At 33.4% G+C, this 20,286-nt stretch overlaps 2 protein-coding genes and 1 pseudogene across 2 annotated transcripts; all 3 read left to right on the top strand.

The window, feature by feature from the left end:
* Positions 1-11,016: 11,016 nt before the first annotated feature.
* Positions 11,017-12,566, top strand: LOC120266821. The gene is made up of 4 exons (XM_039274477.1): positions 11,017-11,573; positions 11,681-11,942; positions 11,992-12,266; positions 12,371-12,566. Exons 1-4 carry the CDS (start codon positions 11,017-11,019, stop codon positions 12,564-12,566), a joined length of 1,290 nt encoding a protein of 429 aa, XP_039130411.1.
* Positions 12,567-13,142: 576 nt separating this feature from the next.
* On the top strand, positions 13,143-16,395 carry LOC120266822 (annotated as a pseudogene).
* Positions 16,396-17,998: 1,603 nt separating this feature from the next.
* LOC120266823 lies at positions 17,999-20,115 on the top strand. The gene is made up of 3 exons (XM_039274478.1): positions 17,999-18,957; positions 19,081-19,247; positions 19,408-20,115. Exons 1-3 carry the CDS (start codon positions 18,060-18,062, stop codon positions 20,113-20,115), a joined length of 1,773 nt encoding a protein of 590 aa, XP_039130412.1. The 5' UTR covers positions 17,999-18,059.
* Positions 20,116-20,286: the final 171 nt, after the last annotated feature.

Below are 20,286 nucleotides of genomic sequence, written 5' to 3' on the forward strand. Positions count from 1 at the left end.
ACACAATAATATGCGAAGCTCTGAAGCATTGCTTTAGACAATAAAACCAGTCAATATTAAACGCATTATAATATCCACAATCTAGAAGAACATGCCATTCAGAAATAAAAACCCTTTTGTTTTCATAACCATAAATATCAAAAGCATGCTTATACAAGTGAAAGGTTTTACAAACCATTTCTAAAAGTTGATGCCAACAGTGTAGAAAAGAAACATTAAGTTTTGAAATACAATAAAAGGCATCAAAACAAGCATAGCTTTTGTTCTAGTTAAACCTCAAGTTACTTAGGATCATTCTAGCTTTCTCTTTCTTCAGCTCACTAAGTTTTCCTCCAAATACAAGATTAATCCCCAAGGTCTAGTCTATCACAACCTCTAAATACTTTACAAGTCATGAAAATATGTTCATCTCATCACATATATTTACACCTACCAATATACATTGATTAAATCCTACTTTACACATCATTAGGTATTTACTTTCACAAGCCTTTACTATTCGAGCCTCTCTTATACTCAACAATGTCTTAGATCCTTATCATAGTGCCACTACCTCAACATTAATATTTACTTCATCTATAATAATTTCATTGTCAAAATACTCACAAGTTGACTATCTCCTCTAAGGATGTATTAAATCAAACTATTATTAAAAAAATTCACGGGGAATATTCGGTCTTTGCAATTCAACACTTGTCACATATATAGCTCAAGCTATTCATCATCAACCTTCTAAATAAATTCCATTTAGAATAATAATCATAATCATTGGCATCCACCCGATATATATATATATATACATATGTATATCCCGATATGATCAAACTACAATTAAGCACCCTACACTATGCTCACAAGAACAAACCTCATCAATTTGTGAGAATCCTACTACATAAGTGTAATTATGTCACCCATGGTTCTCAGACATTACAAAGAATATATTAGCATAAATCTCACTGACTAGCCAAAATCATATATAAGGTTCCACAAGTTATTCCAATTCCAATATACTAGTGTAGTCATATACCTTAGCATTCAAGACTTCATCAGGTTCCATGTACCATGTTTATCACATCATGCCTCAAAAACTTCGAAATTATGCATCATTAGGGAGATTAAATCATCCATTGAACATACATAATCAATTTTACTTATAACCCATAAGCTCCATGAACTTGTTGTAATAATCAGCAATTTCCATTCATCCACCAAGCATGTATATCCTCAAGTTCAATCTCAACTAACGCAAGTACAACATTAACAAGCTTTCTCATGATTTTTCAGAGAGTAAACCACAAGTCATTTTAAATAAACCATAGTCTCTAGTAGTCATCTACACTTTCTTTTCTCCTATAGCCAGTGATTTGAAAACATGATAAAGCCATGGAAATCATTTCAGAAAAACAAATAAAATATTTTCGATACTCAATTAGAATTGTGCACTCAACATAACCCACTCACAGAACATGTTGCCTCGCGTGGAGACGCGCACACTGATTGGCGGTTTCCTTCCCCTTGGAGGATGCTTCGCCACCTAGATACAAGCAGGGAATCCAAATACTAATGAACACAAGAATGATCGCTAAAAAGAAAATGCATGCAAATGCATTTATACATGTCTAATACGAAACCTTAGGGTTTTTAGGGCAAAACATTGTCATTTTTGGACCCAAACGACCTCGTAATGAAGTAAACCTAGTTCCAATAAGTTCAATGAATGAAAAGCTTCAATTTGGATCAAAAGAAATACAATAAAAGGCCAAAAGTTTTTCCGATGCTACAAGAATATCGGGAATGCTACAAGAAACCCGAACCTTACAAATGGTTTTCTCTCATTTTTACAACATCAAACGATGAAATTTTTGACACAATTCTCATGAATAACAATTGACAACATCAAGGGCTTTCATTTTAAGCCCAAAAACTTCCACAAATCATGAAAAAAATCTAGGGTTTTTGGTCTAGGTTTATAAATAATGAATACAATGAAAATACGGAAGAAATACATACTAAAAACTCGGATAAAGGCTCTTACCTTACTCAAGAGGATGTGGGAGTAAATTTTTGGTGTTGGTTCGCGGAATTGGTCGCGGAAATAGTTAGGGATTTTTTTTTTTTTAAGGGTTCGGCCGGCATGGAGAAGCAAAGAAGGAGAAGGAAAGAAGAAGGAAGAGAAGAATTTGGATATTAATTCTCGGTTGCTACAGATGTCGGGTTGCTACAAGACACTTCAACAAGATCGGGTTGCTACAGATCGTAGTGCTACATGTCATGCATGTAATCAATAGTGTTGAGTCGCAAAAACTACAGTGAACAAAGCTAGTTTAACTACAGTAATGGGTTGCTACAATGTTTTTTTATTCTTTTCTAAATTACTCTATTGCCCCTCTAACACAAGAATGGAAACAAAAATCCAAAACGACCGAATCGCCCTCCCTATTTATGGCGTAATTTTCGCACATAATCAATCTGCGTAATCCAAGAAAAATCTATTAATGCAAAATGACCATTTTACCCTAATGCATTCACAAAAAAATAAGAGAAAATCCTAGGTCCAAATTTGACCTGGGTACAACACTCTACTCTTCCTTAAAGAAATTTCGTCCTCGAAATTTCCAAGAGACCTCGACTCCAGATAAGCAGGAGCAACTGTCCCAAGACGCATAAGCAGGCATTGTGCTGGCAACATCAACTCGAATAGATCACCCAAACAATACTTAAAACCAAGTTTCAACATGCGTCTATGCTATATGCTTTGACTCTAACTCGGATCCACTAGCGACTACAAGAGACAATCAAAGACAAGAATAAAACATGACTATCAGTATAACCAATAGCTCTGATACCAATAAAATTGTCACGTCCCCGACCCGCGGGCCCGCCACGTGACAACCGCCGCGACGATCCCGAGGAGGGACACACACCACTCAACCCTCGAGTCATCGCAAGGCTCACAAACTCCTGCTAAACAACACCGCAATAATAAAGGTACCAAAAACCTCTAATTTCTCATTTTTCTTCATAACTCTCGGTTATCAGTAAAGCAAAATGGTGGAGAAGAAGATGAACAACACTCAAGCTCTAGATTTTTTTCTCCAAATTTAACTTTCAGCCGAAATTTACATTTAGTCCCTCAAAAACATAATTCCTTACAAAACAGTCCCCTGAAAAACTCATGAATGGTCCCTGAATTACAAAATAGTATTCTCAAAAGATCCTTCTAAATTATCCAATGGTCCTTGGATTATAGTACAACATTTCAAAAAGATCCCTTCCATCTTACCTTTCAGTCCTTGGATGCCGTAAACATTTTATATCAATCCTTTTTCTATTACTCTTTAACCCAAAAATCTTTTATAAACTTTTACACTTAGGTCCTTGTTATTTCCACTTGGGGTTTCTCAACAAGATTACTCAGAGAAAAATTTTATCAGAATCGTAGTAATACCCTCGAATATATTTTTCCAATGGTATCCAAAGGTTCAGTGGTATTACAATCCTTCCCTCTTAAGAAAAATTTCGTCCCTCGAAATTTCCTTAGCATACATCAACTCGATATCACTCGAATTTCATTACTTGTTCCAAGACCCGCTCTCTTGTTCCAAACTGCTCAACAAGAAATAACAATACCGTAAAAAGGATGTCCAAGTATCTCGCGATGATCAAAGCTGAACCCCGATTCCTCTTATACGGTGTTATACACGGTATACAACACTCTTCTGATGTGTTCCTACTTGTGAATAAGAAGTTGCTTTTCTTCTGGATTGTGGAAAATACAAGATTATTTTATTGTATGGTTACCACATAACGAGCTTGTGGGACATAAACATCAGTCATTGCTATTTCTTGGTTACCAGGTGCAATAATAGAACTAGAAGATGCTCGAGGCAACAAGAGTAGAGCTAGAGGGTACTTGAGCAAAGAATACGGGTTTCCATCTCTTCTTCTCTCATTCGCTCCTCCTCTCTCCTTCTCTGCTCCTCCATTTCTCTTCTCTGCTTCTTCTCTCTCTCACGCTTCTTCCAGAAATATCTCTTCTCTTCTCTATTATACCTGAGGAGGTCCCTCGCCCTCACTGCCCTCAAACGCCTTGGTTCCATTACTCAAAAATCCTTAAGACACTCAAAAATTCCACTCGATGAAAAATGCAAGTCCGATCTTCTCCTCTATTTAAACACAACTAAACTACACTTAGAGGAGTCGGCCATAATTCATCCAAAGTCCGACAAATCAAACTCGAATCAACGGGCACATCATAACACACCTTTTAAGAATCAATGTAAAGGTGATAAAGAAGACTGGTTACTCACGGGCTAATCTCCATATTCTTAAGCACACGTATGTCCAAAGTATCTTTCAAATCAAATCGCAAATCATCAGGTGCTACCAACAAAGAGAATGCCAAATACCCTTCTACCGAGGTAAATGTGGCACCCATCAGTTAAAAATTCCTTTTTAACTGGAAACCCCGACACCTCTCGTAAAACCAAATCGACTTACAAATTACAATTTACAACTTTTACACCAACTCGCAGGATTCAAATACGTAAATACAACAAATATAATAACTCAAATTTGTGGGTACAACCGCTACAAGATCACGATACCAACAAATATAAAGAAAAGTATGGGACCCATCGCAGCTTGGACTTAACCCCCGACTAGCTCTAAACTTGAACAGTCAATCTAGGGTCTTGCTCTCCCTGCAGCTATAAAGACATTCGATTGGGTTTCAGAGTGGCTTAATAATTTCAAATATTTAAATACAAGATATATAAAGTATATAAATACCAACTTCTCAAATAATTTTTTTCCAACTTTTCCAAAATACCGTAATTCTAGCAAAAATACATTTTTTAAAGAACTTTTGAAACATAAATTCATCACAAATCAATATCAAATCAATTTTCTAGGAAAATCCAAATTGTTGTGAGAGACCGCCTCCTAAGAGCGACAAATGGGCTCGCCTCATCACAACCCAAAAATAACAAGTAATATAAAAACCATTCTCAATTCCACGACTGGAAAAACTCTCCCCCACTTAGCCGCCGTCGCGACTAGGGTTTGGGAGCCGCCAAGGTCTTCATAACCTCGACGCTGGCCCACCCGGGTCCCTGCAGGGGCGACTCCGGGATCCCGATGTATCATCCAATCGTGGCTCTACGCCCCCACCGATCCTGACAAATCAACACTCGTGTCCACCACGCCACCTCTAAAGGCCGGCCCGTGGGGACCCACTATCGCAGTAGTCGGGCTTTTAGCCCCGTCACCATCCAAACCAACATGTAGATGCAAAGAACAATACAAACCAGATAAATCATAACATATGGTCCTTATCCAGACAAACATTCACAAAGATCGATACATGCATAATACCAAGAAAGTCCAACATAAAAATACCATTCCTATGCCAGAATGAAAAACCATCCCCACAAATATTGTCGGTAAAATATTTTAATACACGCACATGATTTCACAAATCATTCCAAATCAAAGCATATATAACCATCCAAAAATAAATTCATGAACCGAATAATTAAATCACATATACATGTATTTATACTATTTATAAATACGTATAATTATACGAAATTGATGTATCAATACGATTGTCAGGAACATCAACGGCAAGTAAATATACATATATTTTAACCTTATACGCAAATTAAACATGATAAAATGAAATACTTAAATAATTATTTCCAAAATACTAGTTATTAAACAATTATTTCAAAATAATAATAATTAATCAATTAAATAATAGCCACTACCAACTCACCTGGTGTCCTTGGGTTCCTTGCTAGACCTGGAACTCCTTCCCCAAGACTCGAACAACACCTAACAAGTAATAATAATATAAAAAAATAAATAACACATTTAAAACCCAAAAATAAAATACTATAAACAATAATAGACTCTCTATTGGGACCCACTCACTCCAATCGGTTAAAAATCCAACCTCGCACAGTCCAACCTGCCTTCAATTGCATTTAAAACCAAATTTCAATTTAGACGAAAACACGACTAAACCAATCTGAACCAATCTCAATTCCATCGAACCAAGTTCTCAATTGCACTGAACCAAGCTTTAATTCCACTGAACCAAACTCAATCAAACTGAACCAGCTTGAACCAACTCAATTCTTATTCAAAAATCCATTGAACCAACTTGGTCTCAGTCCAAAAACCCTTAACCCAAAATCAACTGAACCAAACCCAACCCTATCTCAACTTGATTTGATCAGCCCCAACTCAACCAAATCAACTCAACTCAACCAACCAAATCAATTCAACTTGGTTTGATCAAATCAAATCAATTGGACTAACTCAACCCATTTCAATCCAACAATCATCATTAACACCTTAATCATCATAATCATCAATTTAATTAACTAAACTAAATTTTTAATCTCGTGCTACAAGAACGCTACAAAGAAACCGAAAAATCTCATCCTCCATTTTTAAACAAAAATTCAACTCAAATACAAGATTTTTTTCCAAACAACTTCAAGATTCATCATCAATCAACAATAAACCATGCTTTTTACCATTCAAAACCAAGCTTTAAACTCATAAAAACAAGCTTTAAGATTTAGCATGGTTGCTCAAGTTCATTTCAACCAAATATCATGCATTATTTCAACCAAATAAAACTCTTACCAAGTTAAAGAAACACTCCTGAACTTTCTCCCAAGATTCTCCAAGCTCCAAACTCCTTCAAGTCCTCCCATTTTTCCTTTTTCATTTTCATTTTTTTCATTTTTTTAATCTCTCCCAGCTATCAGAAGCGGTATGAATGAGAAGGAGATGAAGAAGACCATCAACTCTAGATTTTTTTCTCCAACTTATGATTCAGCTGAAATTCAATTTCAGTCCCTAGAAATATAATTTCTTACAAAAAGAGTCCCTGAAAAACTCACAAATAGTCCCCTGAATTATGAAATAGTATTCTCAAAAAGGTCCTTTAAAAATTATCCAATGGTCCCTGAAGTATAACACAATATTTCAAAAAAAGGTCCCTACCGCCTTACCTTTCAGTCCTTGGTTTCTGAAATATTTTTATATCAATCCTTTTTCTATTACTCTTTAACCCAAAAATCTTTTAAAAAAACTTTTTACACTTAAGCCCCTTGCTCATTCACTCGTGCTTTCTCAACAAGACATTCGTAGAAAAATTCTTATCAGAATCGTAGTAATACTCCGAATATATTTTCCAACAGATATCTAAAGGTTCAGGGTATTACACCTATTATATAAAATTGCCATTTTAACCTTTTGTTTTTATATTTTTAATATGTTTCTAGCTACTGGTTTATCCATTTCTATAAAAAAATAATTTTTTTATATTTAAAAATAATTTTTAATTTTGTTACTTTTATACTTTCTATTTCTATTAATAGATTCTAGTGTATTCATTTTTTTTTAAAAAAAGAAAAACCAGTTATATACTCTATCATTTTTTTCTATGAAAACTTACGTTATAAGGCACTGGATACGCACCGTTCTAGTAACATTACTTTTTAAGGACAAATATATTTTTTTTATCTAATTTGAAATAATAATAATTATTATTATAATAATTATTATTATTAATTTTGTTGATTTGTACTTGCTGTTTTCTTCAATAAATTCTAATTTATCCAATTTTTTGTTTGAACAAATATATTGTAGATAAACGGTGAACTAATCAATATATACCATATTTTTACATCAATTATATCATGAGAGACGGGAAATATCTCGCATCACTCTATTAGCATGTTTTAAGGACAAATATAATCGTTCATCTAATCTGAAAAAATAATAATTATGATAATTTTAATTTTCATTGTTTTGAAAATTCGGTTTCTTTAATTCAATTTTTTTTAAAAAAAAATTATATTTCAGATAAACGGTAAATTTGTCAACATATACTCTAGTATTTTTCTAAATCAATTCTAGGTTATCGATTTATTCAAATAGACAGATGAACGTGGCAAAGGCTCTGCGTCAGATCGAGCCGACATGACTCGGTGATCCCATGCGTTGGTCCAGCTCGAGACATGGTTCATTTTGGGTGGGCTCATGCAGTGCCCCGATACTATTTTTTTAATAAAAAATTTAAAAAATTCAAAAATTCTAAAAAAGATTAATGAAAAGATCTTAATAAAAAAAGTATAAAATCTAAATTTTTTACATTCTTATTTATTCAATCAAATCATTAAGAAGAAAAAATTACATAAATTAACAATCTATTATAATAGTATCTATGATATTATCTACAAAATGTAGTAATATTCATACAATAACTTTTTGTGCTCGGACCAAAGAAGGTCCATTTGACACTCACTAATCTTTTTAGCTTTTTTTGTTTCTTTTAATAGATTCTATCTTATTCAATTTTTTTAAAAAAGTTATATTTCAATAAGTGGCAAATCGATCAACATGTAATTTTTTTCTAAATCGCCTACGTGAACCCGATTAACATGTAACATTTAGGCGGCTAGATAGGCACCGCTCTACTAACATTATTTTAAAGACAAATAATATTATTCGTCTAATCTAAAAAAATAATAATAAAGCTATAACTTTAATGATATTTGTAAAAAAATTATAACAACCCTATTTACAGGAACCACAATTTTCAAAAATTAAAAATTATATTATTAACAATATATTATAGTATTATCCGAATTTTACATTTTATTTATTCAATCAAATTATTATAACGAGAAATTATATTAATTAACAATATATTATAGTATTATCCATAATATTATCTACTAAGGTAGTAATATCTACATAATAGCATCATACACGGATTAAGCACTGATGCCCAACTCGTGCTTTGGTTGTGTCCAACTCTGTGGTCAGTCAGTGCTTTTCCGCTTTTATTCATAGATTCCATCTTATCCACTTTTTTTAAAAAATTATATTTCAAATAAGCAATGAACTAATCAACATGTAACCACAATTTCAAAAATTAAAATTAAAGAAAAAAATATATATATTTTTTTGAAAAATTTAATAAAAACCATAAAATCCAAATTTTACATTATTTTTTATTCAATCAAATTAATATAAAGAAAAAATTATATTAATTAACAATACTATTATCCATAATATTATCTACTAAGGTAGTAATATCTATATAATAGCACCATACACGGGTTAGTCACCCGTGCCCAACTCGTGCCTAGTCGTGTCCAACTTGTGGTCGGTTGTGTTATGCTCTGGGTCAAGATAAATTCAAATGACACCACAGTGCTTTCCATTTCTTTCATAGATTCCATCTTATCCAAATTTTTTTTAAAAAAAAATTATATTTCAGATAAGCGGTGAACCAATCAACACGTATCGTATTTCATGACGGGCTACATAATGTAAAGGTCGAAAACGCACCGCTTTATTAACATTATTTTTAAAGACAAATATAATTATTCATCTAATCTAAAAAAATAATAATAAAACTATAATTTTTAATGATATTTGTAAAAATTATAGCACCCTAATTCCGTGAACTACAATTTCAAAATTAAAATTAAAAAAACAAAAATATATTAAAACATAATTTTTTTTTGGAAAAAAATCTTAATAAAAAAACTATAAAAATTCGAAGTTTAAGTTATTATTTATTCAATCAAATTATTATAAAAATATTATATTATTTAATAATATATTATAGTATTATCCATAATATTATCTACTAAGATAATAATTTCTACCCAATAGAACCATACACTGGGTTAGGCACAGCTGCTCAACTCGTGCATGGTCATGTCCAATATGTTGTTGAATGTGCTTTGGGTTTAGATAGTCCAAATGACACCACAACGCTTTCCGTGTCTTTTTATATATTCCATCATATCTATAAAAAAATATATATTTCGTGATAAACGCTGAACCAATCAACACGTAACGTATTTCAGATCGCTTACGTAATGTAAAAGTTCGAAAAACGCACCGCTTTTATCGACATTATTTTTAAAGACAAATATAATTTTTAGGGAACCACAATTTTTAGCACTCGCTTTATTGATATTTGTAAAAATTATAGCACCCTAATTTTAGGAACCACAATTTCAAAATTAAAAATTAAAAAAATATATATATATAATATAATTTTTTGAAAAATCTTAATAAAAACCATAAAATCAGAAGTTTACATTATTATTTATTCAATCAAATAATTATAAAGAAAAATTATATTAATTAACAAATATATTATAACATTATCCATATTATTTTTATATTAGGTAGTAATACCTAGAACCATACACGAAGTTAGGCACCCAGCATTCAACTCATGCCTGGTTATGTCCAACTTGAACTTGTGGGTGGTTGTGTTGTGCTTGACTCCGCACAGTCCAAATGACACCATAAAGTTTTCAGTTTATTTCATATTCCATCTTATCCAATTTTTTTAAAATAAAATTATATCTTCGATAGTGAACTAATCAACATGTAACGCTTTTCTACATCAGTTACGTTATGTAAGGTTGAAAACGCACCGCTCTACTTATATTATTTTCAAGACAAATATAATTATTCTTCTAATTTAAATAAATAAAACTATAATTTTAATGATATTTTTAAAAATTATAGAAACCTACTTCCATGAACCACAGTTTTAAAATTAAAATTTTAAAAAACAAGCATTAAAATGTGAAAATAATAAACACATAAAATTTTTTAAAGAAAAACAGAAATAATTTTTCATTTAAAAAAAAATTAAAAACATTTTACTTTTAAGTTTATTATATTTCTAAATTAATTTTTTTTTAAAAAATGAAGTGCTTCCAAAATTAAACGCTTCGGTAAGACGGTCTTCTCTTGTGATCGGTGCCAAGTGGCAAACCAGTTTCATCTTCTTCTCCTTCTTCAATTGCGCTTCCTGCCATGTCTATAAACTAAAAGAAAATATAAGAAAAACCATACCATTTATGGCAAAGTTTTCACAAGGATCATCAGGTATTCTTCTTCTCAATCCCCTGCATCTCTAACACCATTCTTTTTGTTTCTCTTTGACTACTGCAAATGGAAACAAAGGAAGAAGAGGATGCCAGCTTGGTGGAAGAAAGAGAAGCAAAGGTGGTGCCTTTACTTTATCCAGGGGTTCACATCAAGAGAAAAGCATGGTTTCTGAAGCCCATTGCAAACACCATGGATGATGGACTCCCTGAAACTCCAGTAACTCATCCTCCGCACTATAAAGCTCCCACCTTTACCTTTGAAGAACCCCACCATGTCAAACTTGAAGGGTGGGTGAACCCACAGGCACTGTGGGTGAAGTGGGTGAGCAAGCTTCAACCACATTATGGTGATTCATGGAGGAAAGCCGGCATCTTTGATGCAATCCAGGTCTCCACTTACAAAATCAAGAAAAGCCTTTCTTTGGTTCTTGGAGTTGCTGCTTTCTGGTGCCAAGAAACCAATACATTTCTCTTCCCTTGGGGTGAGGCCACTCTCACACTGGAGGATGTCATGGTGCTTGGATGTTTTTCAGTTCTCGGTGAGCCAGTGCAAGGGGAACCTCTTCCTGAGCGAGCAGAGCTTGAATTTCAAATGATTCAAGAGCTGAGAAATTTCAACCAGTCTTCTTACAAGAAAGCACATCAATCAGCATGGGTGAAGCACTATTACCTCAAGGTAATGGAGGTGAGTTGGAGCACATTGCTTTCTTTGGCATTTTGTTGTCTAGATTTGTTCTTCCTGTTCATCCTGTAGATACAGTGAGACGCAGTGTGATACCTATTGCCATTAGATTGGCTCAGGAAACAAGGATATCTTTTGCACCTGCGGTACTTGCAAGTCTTTACCATGATTTGGGAATGGTTAAGAACTATTTCCTTGCTAATGGCCAGAGAAGGCAATCTCCTTTGGTTTTGGTGGCTAATTTCAAGATACTGCATCTGTGGGTGTGGGAGAGGTTTGTTCCACTAAGACCAGGGCCTCAGAATTTTGTCGATTTTTAATACTCCTAGAGCTGCAAGATGGAATGGACTTGATAAGAAATTAGAGATTTCATATGTGAGAGCAGTGATTGAGGAGGGTGGGCACTTCAATGGCGCCCTTTATCCTATGGTTAGTGTGGATGAAGGGAAATGGTTTTACTGTTGTGTGGATGAAGATGATGAACTGAGATCGTTTGCTCGGTGTTTGAGAATGTGTGAGCTTGTTGGGATCGATTGCATTGAGAAGTACTTTCCGAATAGAGTGGCAATGCAATTTGGATTAGATCAAGATATTCCCATGCATGCGCTGAATGAGAATGCAGCTACCTTGCTGTAGAAAAAGCTGCAAGGTTCTATGTCTCGCCGCTGTGCTTTGAACCTTCTAAAAATCTAGCCGATATCTTGAATTTTTGGAGGAAATTCAAGGTGTTATTTAGTGGTGTAGTTGAATTTGATGAGAAACCGGGAAATTCTAAGAAGAGTTTTAAAAAATTTCTGAGGGAGCTGCATGCAGTTAAGAAGAAGAGGAAGAGGATGGTTAATGGGAAGAAACAGAGAGATGGAGATTCTTATGATATTAAACTTTTCGATTGGCTTTTCTCTGAACAAGCGTACTTCGAGCAAGAAGATTAAGCCACTTGATGGTCATTCTATTTCTGCTCCTTCTGAATATCAAGGTGAATGGTTTATGTATAACTGATGAAATGAGAAGAGCTAAGAAAATTTTACTGAAAAAGAAGAAGAAGAAGAAGAGACTCTCATATCTTGATGAAGCTAAGAACAAGAGTGAGGTATTTACACAAACAGAAGAAGGAGAAACAAGGCAAAAGTAGAGAACTTGCTCAATCTGAGATTAATGATAAAGAGAACATGAATGGAGAATTAATTAACAGTTCATCAGTAATTGAGGAATTTGAAGCAGCATTTGAGTCTCAACTGGCTAAAATCCAGATAAATGAAACTGTGAACAGTGTGAATTCAATCAGGAAAGAATCAGAACTTGCAATGCAGATTAGAAAGCTCAAAGAAGAGATTGCTGTAATTGAAGCAAGAGTGATGAGCTTGGAATCCTTGAGAGATGGAAACCCATGCTCAGTAATGCCTTCATCTAGTGTGTGTATATCTGGTAAAGATAAATCTTAATTTTTTTCTAGTAAATATATAATTATCTTTATGTTTATGAGAATTACCAATTAGTGTTGTATTTTAATAAACTTTGTAATATCATAAATTATTACAGTTTTGCATTCAAATCAGCTGCTAAACTTTCATGGTGGATGTTGTAAGGGCACCGTACCCTTACAGATGTATTCTTATGAATATATAATGAGAAAAAATTTATTCAGCGGGCTAAGTGTAAAACATCCGACACTATTGTATAATGCTCTCACCTTTCTTCTTCTCCAGATCTCTTCGAGCTCTATTTTGCAGAAAACCCCCTGATAAAACTTGAAATGGCAAACGCTTGGAAGAGAGATCGAAGCACGCCATTGTTGTCATGGAGAACACTGCTTCTCATCCCTCTCGTCATCTCCGTCTACTTCCTCTTCGCCTTCTCCTCCTCCTCCTCTTCTGCATGCAAACCCTAACCCCATCTCCATTCCCAAAACCTTCACTTTTGCTTCATCGTCTCCGATCCGTCCCTTCAACTGCTCGCAATGCCCGCAGGCCACCCCCGTCTTCACCAGTTGCCCAACCATTCCTCCACTTCCTCGCCGACCTCGGCACCGTCCCCGATAAGCCTCACAAGAAAATCGCCCGCATGCTCAAGGGCAAGACCTTCCGCCGCCCGGACATCTCCGTCACCATCCAAGACTACCTTGCGTCCAAGGAAGCTGCAGTTGGTGACGGGATCGTTGTCGATGTGGGGGCCAATGTAGGCATGGCGACTTTCGCCGCCGCCGCCGCCGCCATGGGGTTCCATGTGGTGGCATTTGAGCCGGTGTTCGAGAATCTTCAGAGGCTCTGTGATGGACTGTTCTTGAATCGAGCTTGGGATCGGGTTTCTCTGTTCGCGGCCGCAGCTTCCGATCGGATCGGGAATATCACTTTCCACAAGGTATTCTTTTGCTTTTTAAAAACGATGGAAACCCTACGAGTATTCGAGACTTGAATTGAAGTTCATTTATTCAACTAGAGTTTGTTTCTTTGATTTAATTCTTGATGTGGAGGGTATTTATTGATGCAATGGATCTCGAAGTGAGTGCTCATTGATTGGATGGCAATGGGGCTATTCCTTTGAGCTTGTGGAATTGGAAAGTTTACTGTATGATTATGTACCCATAAAATGGGGAGAAGTGAAGTCATCTCGCTTGCTTTTGGAGCTGAGGTATTCTTGGGTTTCATATTTTGACACATGTCATCTATAATATTATTATTAATTTTTTATTGTGATTTAAGGGCACATATTGGATTTTAATAGACTGAGACCAAGATATAATATAGTCCTAGAACTATAAAATTATTATTTTGTCAGCAATTTTAGTAAGTGGACAAAACATTACTATATCTTAACTAATAAAAATCACAGGTTTAATCGATAAATGTTTGTAATTTTTTTTCTAATTTTTATTTTATATAAATTAATTTGTAATAAATGAAGGCTAAATAATATTTTTCTAATAAAATCTTTTATTTTTTATAAACCAATTTATAAAAATATTTAAATAATAAATATTAACTTTGTTCCAAACACTATTTTTTTAAACTATTAGTATTAATTTGTAAAAAATTAATATTTGTAGAAAAACGAAAAATAAAGATGTAATAAATTATTAATATATATAGAGAGAGAGAGAGTGTGTGTGTGTGTGAGTGAGAAGAGAGGGGGTGCTACCGATTCCAATTCCCACCGTAAATCCTAATATATATATATATATATATATAAAGCACCTCCTTGGCCCCCTCCTTCCCCCTTATTTTTAAGATATATATAATTATTTATTTTATCTAAAAAATAATAATAAGAAAACTATAATTTTAATGGTATTTGTAAAAATTATAGCAACCCTAATAGCAGGAACCACAATTTCAAAATTAAAATTAAAAAAAAACAAAAGATATATAAAAATATAATTTTTTTAAAAATACCATAAAAATCCAAATTTACATTATTATTTATTCAATCAAATTATTATAAAGAAAAAAATATATTAATTAACCATATATTATAGTATTATCCATAATATTACCTACTGAGGTAGTAATATCCGCACTAATAGCACCGGTAGCTCAACTCAACTCAGGCCTCGTGGTCCAACTAGTGGTTGGGTATGCTGCGTCTGCTTTCTTTCATAGATTCCATCTTATCCAATCTTTTTAAAATATTATATTTCATATAAGCTGTGAACCAATCAATATATAACATTTTTCTACATCAGTTACATGTCATGTAAGGCTGAAAATGCACCGCTATATTAATATTATTTAAAAAACAAATAAAATTATTCATCTAATCCAAAAAAAAATAAAACTATAATTTTAATGGTATTTTTAAAAATTATAGCACCTCTACGTCCAGGAACCACAGTTTAAGAATTAAAATATATATATATATATATATAATTTTTTAAAAAATCTTAATAAAAACCATAATCTGAATTTTACATTGTTATTTATTCAATCAAATTATTATAAAGAAAAATTATATTAATTAACAATATATAATAGTATTATCCATAATATTATCTACTAAGGTAGTAATATTTACATAATAGCACCATACAAGGGTTAGGCACTAGTGCCCAACTCGTGCCTGGTCGTACCAACTCTTGGGTGGCTGGCAGTGATGGGTCCATACAGTCCAAATGACACCATAGTGCTTTCCGTTTCTTTCATAGATTCCATCTTATCCAATAAAAAGTTATATTTCATATAAACGGTGAACTAATCAACATGTAACATATTTTTTTATATCAGTTACGTCATGTAAGGATGAAAACGCACCGCTCTATTAACATTATTTTTAAAGACAAATATAATCTAAAAAATTATAATTTTAATGATATTTGTAAAAATTATAGCAACCCTAATTCCAGGAACCACAATTTCAAAATTAAAATCGACAAAAATAAAAAAATATAAAAAAACATATTTTTTTATCTCAATAAAAACCATAAAATCCGAATTTTACATTATTATTTATTGAATCAAATTATTATAAAGAAAATTATATTAATTATCAATATATTATAGTATTATTCATAATATTATCTACTAATGTTGTAATATCTACACAATAGCACCATACATGGGTTAGGCACCGGTGCCCAACTCGTGCCTGGTCGTGCCCAACTTGTGGCTGGTTGTGCTGTGCTCAGGTCAGTACAATCAAATGACACTATAGTGCTTTTAGTTTCTTTCATAGATTCCATCTTATCCAATTTTTTTTTAAAAAAAAATTATATTTCAGATAAATGGTGAACCAATCAACATGTTACGTATTTCTGCATCAATTACGTAATGTAAGGCTGAGAACGCACAACTCTATTAACATTATTTTAAAGACAACTATAATTATTCATCTAATCTAAAAAAATAAAACTATAATTTTAATGATATTTGTAAAAATTATAGCAACCCTAATTATAGGAACCACAATTTCAAAATTAAAATTAAAAAAAATAAAAAAATATATGAAAACATAATTTTTTTAAAAAAAATATTAATAAAAAACATAAAATCCAAAGTTTACATTATTATTGATTTAATCAAATTATCATAAAAAAATTATATTATTTAACAATATATTATAGTATTATTCATAATATTATCTACTAATGTAATAATTTCTATACAATAGAACCATACACAGGTTAGGCACCTATGCCCAACTCGTGTCTGGTCATGTCCAACTTGTGGTTGACTGTGCTCGGGTCAGTACAGTCCAAATGACACCACAGTGCTTTGCATTTCTTTCAAAGATTCCATCTTATCCAATTCTTTTTTTAAAAAATTATATTTCAGATAAGCGGTGAACCAATCAACATGTAACGTATTTTTGTATCAGTTACATAATGTAAGGTTGAAAATGGACCGCTTTATTAACATTATTTTAAAGACAAATATAATTATTCATCTAATCTAAAAAATAATAATAAAACTATAATTTTCATGATATTTGTAAAAAATTATAGCACCTAATTGCAGGACCACAAATTCAAAATTAAAATTAATATATATATATATATAAACAAAATTTTTTGAAAAAAAAAATCTTAATAAAAAACATAAAATCCAAAGTTTACATTATTATTTGCTTAATCAAATTATTATAAAGAAAAATTATATTAATTAACAATATATTATAACATTATCCATAATATTATCTATTAAGGTAGTAATATCTACGCAATAGAACCATACATGGATTAGGCACCAATGCCCAACTCGTGCCTGGTCATGTCCAACTTGTGGTTGGTTGTGTTGTGCTTGGGTCAATACGATCCAAAACGACACTATAGTGCTTTTTCGCTTTATTTCATAGATTCCATCTTATCCACTTTTTATTAAATAAAATTATATCTCGATAAAATGCGTGAACCAATCGACATGTAACGCTTTTTCTACATCGGGCCACGCTATGTAAGTTTGAAAACGCACCGCTCTACTAATATTATTTTAAAGACAAATATAATTATTCGTTTAATCTAAAAATAATAATAAAACTATAATTTTAATGATATTTTTAAAAATTATAGAAACCTACTCCCAGGAACCACAGTTTTAAAATTAAAATTTTAAAAAACAAGCATTAAAATGTGAAAATAATAAACGCATAAAATTTTTTTAAAGAAAAACAGAAATAATTTTTCATTTAAAAAAAATTAAAAACATTTTACTTTTAAGTTTTTTATATTTCTAAATTAATTTTTTTTAAAAAAATTGAAGTGCTTCCAAAATTAAACGCTTCGGTAAGACGGTCTTCTCTTGTGATCGGTGCCAAGTGGCAAACCAGTTTCATCTTCTTCTTCAATTGCGCTTCCTGCCGTGTCTATAAACTAAAAGAAAATAAAAGAAAAACCATACCATTTCTGGCAAAGTTTTCACAAGGATCATCAGGGATTCTTCTTCTCAATCCCCTGCATCTCTAACACCATTCTTTTTGTTTCTCTTTGACTACTGCAAATGGAAACAAAGGAAGAAGAGGATGCCAGCTTGGTGGAAGAAAGAGAAGCAAAGGTGGTGCCTTTACTTTATCCAGGGGTTCACATCAAGAGAAAAGCATGGTTTCTGAAGCCCATTGCAAACACCATGGATGATGGACTCCCTGAAACTCCAGTAACTCATCCTCCGCACTATAAAGCTCCCACCTTTACCTCTGAAGAACCCCACAATGTCAAACTTGAAGGGTGGGTGAACCCACAGGCACTGTGGGTGAAGTGGGTGAGCAAGCTTCAACCACGTTATGGTGATTCATGGAGGAAAGCCGGCATCTTTGATGCAATCCAGGTCTCCACTTACAAAATCAAGAAAAGCCTTTCTTTGGTTCTTGGAGTTGCTGCTTTCTGGTGCCAAGAAACCAATACATTTCTCTTCCCTTGGGGTGAGGCCACTCTCACACTGGAGGATGTCATGGTGCTTGGATGTTTTTCCGTTCTCGGTGAGCCAGTGCAAGGGGAACCTCTTCCTGGTGAGCGAGCAGAGCTTGAATTTCAAATGATTCAAGAGCTGAGAAATTTCAACCAGTCTTCTTGCAAGAAAGCACATCAGTCAGCATGGATGAAGCACTATTACTCTCAAGGTAATGGAGGTGAGTTGGAGCACATTGCTTTCTTGGCATTTTGGTTGTCTAGATTTGTTCTTCCTGTTCATCCTGTAGATACAGTGAGACGCAGTGTGATACCTATTGCCATTAGATTGGCTCAGGAAACAAGGATATCTTTTGCACCTGCGGTACTTGCAAGTCTTTACCATGATTTGGGAATGGTTAAGAACTATGTTCTTGCTAATGGCCAGAGAAGGCAATCTCCCTTTGGTTTTTGGTGGCTAATTTCAAGATACTGCATCTGTGGGTGTGGGAGAGGTTTGTTCCGCTAAGACCAGGGCCTCAGAATTTTTGTAGATTTTTAATACTCCTAGAGCTGCAAGATGGAATGGACTTGATAAGAAATTAGAGATTTCATATGTGAGAGCAGTGATTGAGGAGGGTGGGCACTTCAATGGCGCCCTTATCCTATGATTAGTGTGGATGAAGGGAAATGGTTTACTGGTTGTGTGGATGAAGATGATGAACTGAGATCGTTTGCTCGGTGTTTGAGAATGTGTGAGCTTGTTGGGATCGATTGCATTGAGAAGTACTTTCCAAACAGAGTGGCAATGCAATTTGATTAGATCAAGATATTCCCATGCATGCGCTGAATGAGAATTCAGCTACCTTTGTTGCAGAAAATGCTGAAAGGTTCTATGTCTCGCCGTTGCGCTTTGAACCTTCTAAAACTCTGCTGATATCTTGAATTTTTGGTGGAAATTCAAGGTGTTATTTAGTGGTGTAGTTGAATTTGATGAGAAACCGGGAAATTCTAAGAAGAGTTTTAAAAAATTTCTGAGGGAGCTGCATGCAGTTAAGAAGAGGAAGAGGATGGTTAATGGGAAGAAACAGAGAGATGGAGATTCTTATGATATTAAACTTTTCGATTGGCTTTCTCTGAACAAGCGTACTTCGAGCAAGAAGATGAATCCTGTTGATGATCATTCTATTTCTGCTCCTTCGAATATCAAGGTGAATGGTTTATGTTTAACTGACAAAAAGAGAAGAGCTAAGAAAATTTTGCTGAAAAAGAAGAAGAAGAAGAGACTCTCACATCTTGATGAAGCTAAGAACAAGAGTGATGTATTTACACAAACAGAAGAAGGAGAAAGAAGGCAAAGTAGAGAACCTGCTCAATCTGAGATTAATGATAAAGAGAACATGAATGGAGAGTCAATTTACAGTTCATCATTTATTGAGGAACTTGAAGCAGCGTTTGAGCCTCAACTGGCAAAAATTCAGAGCAATGAAACTGTGAACAGTGTGAATTCAATCAGGAAAGAATCAGAACTTGCAATGCAGATTAAAAAGCTCAAAGAAGAGATTGCTGTAATTGAAGCAAGAGTGATGAGCTTGGATTCCTTGAGAGATGGAAACCCATGCTCAGTAATGCCTTCATCTAGTGTGTGTATATCTGGTAAAGATAAATCTTAATTTTTCTAGTAAATATATAATTATCTTTATGTTAATGAGAATTACTAATTAGTGTTGTATTTTAATAAACTTTGTAATATCATAAATAGTTACAGTTTTGCAATCAAATCAGCTGCTAAATTTTCATGGTGGATGTCTTCAATGATGAGAAATTTAGAAATATTCAGGGGG

This window comes from Dioscorea cayenensis, chromosome 8 (genome assembly GCF_009730915.1).
Source record: "Dioscorea cayenensis subsp. rotundata cultivar TDr96_F1 chromosome 8, TDr96_F1_v2_PseudoChromosome.rev07_lg8_w22 25.fasta, whole genome shotgun sequence".
NCBI classification, from domain to species: Eukaryota; Viridiplantae; Streptophyta; class Magnoliopsida; order Dioscoreales; family Dioscoreaceae; genus Dioscorea; species Dioscorea cayenensis.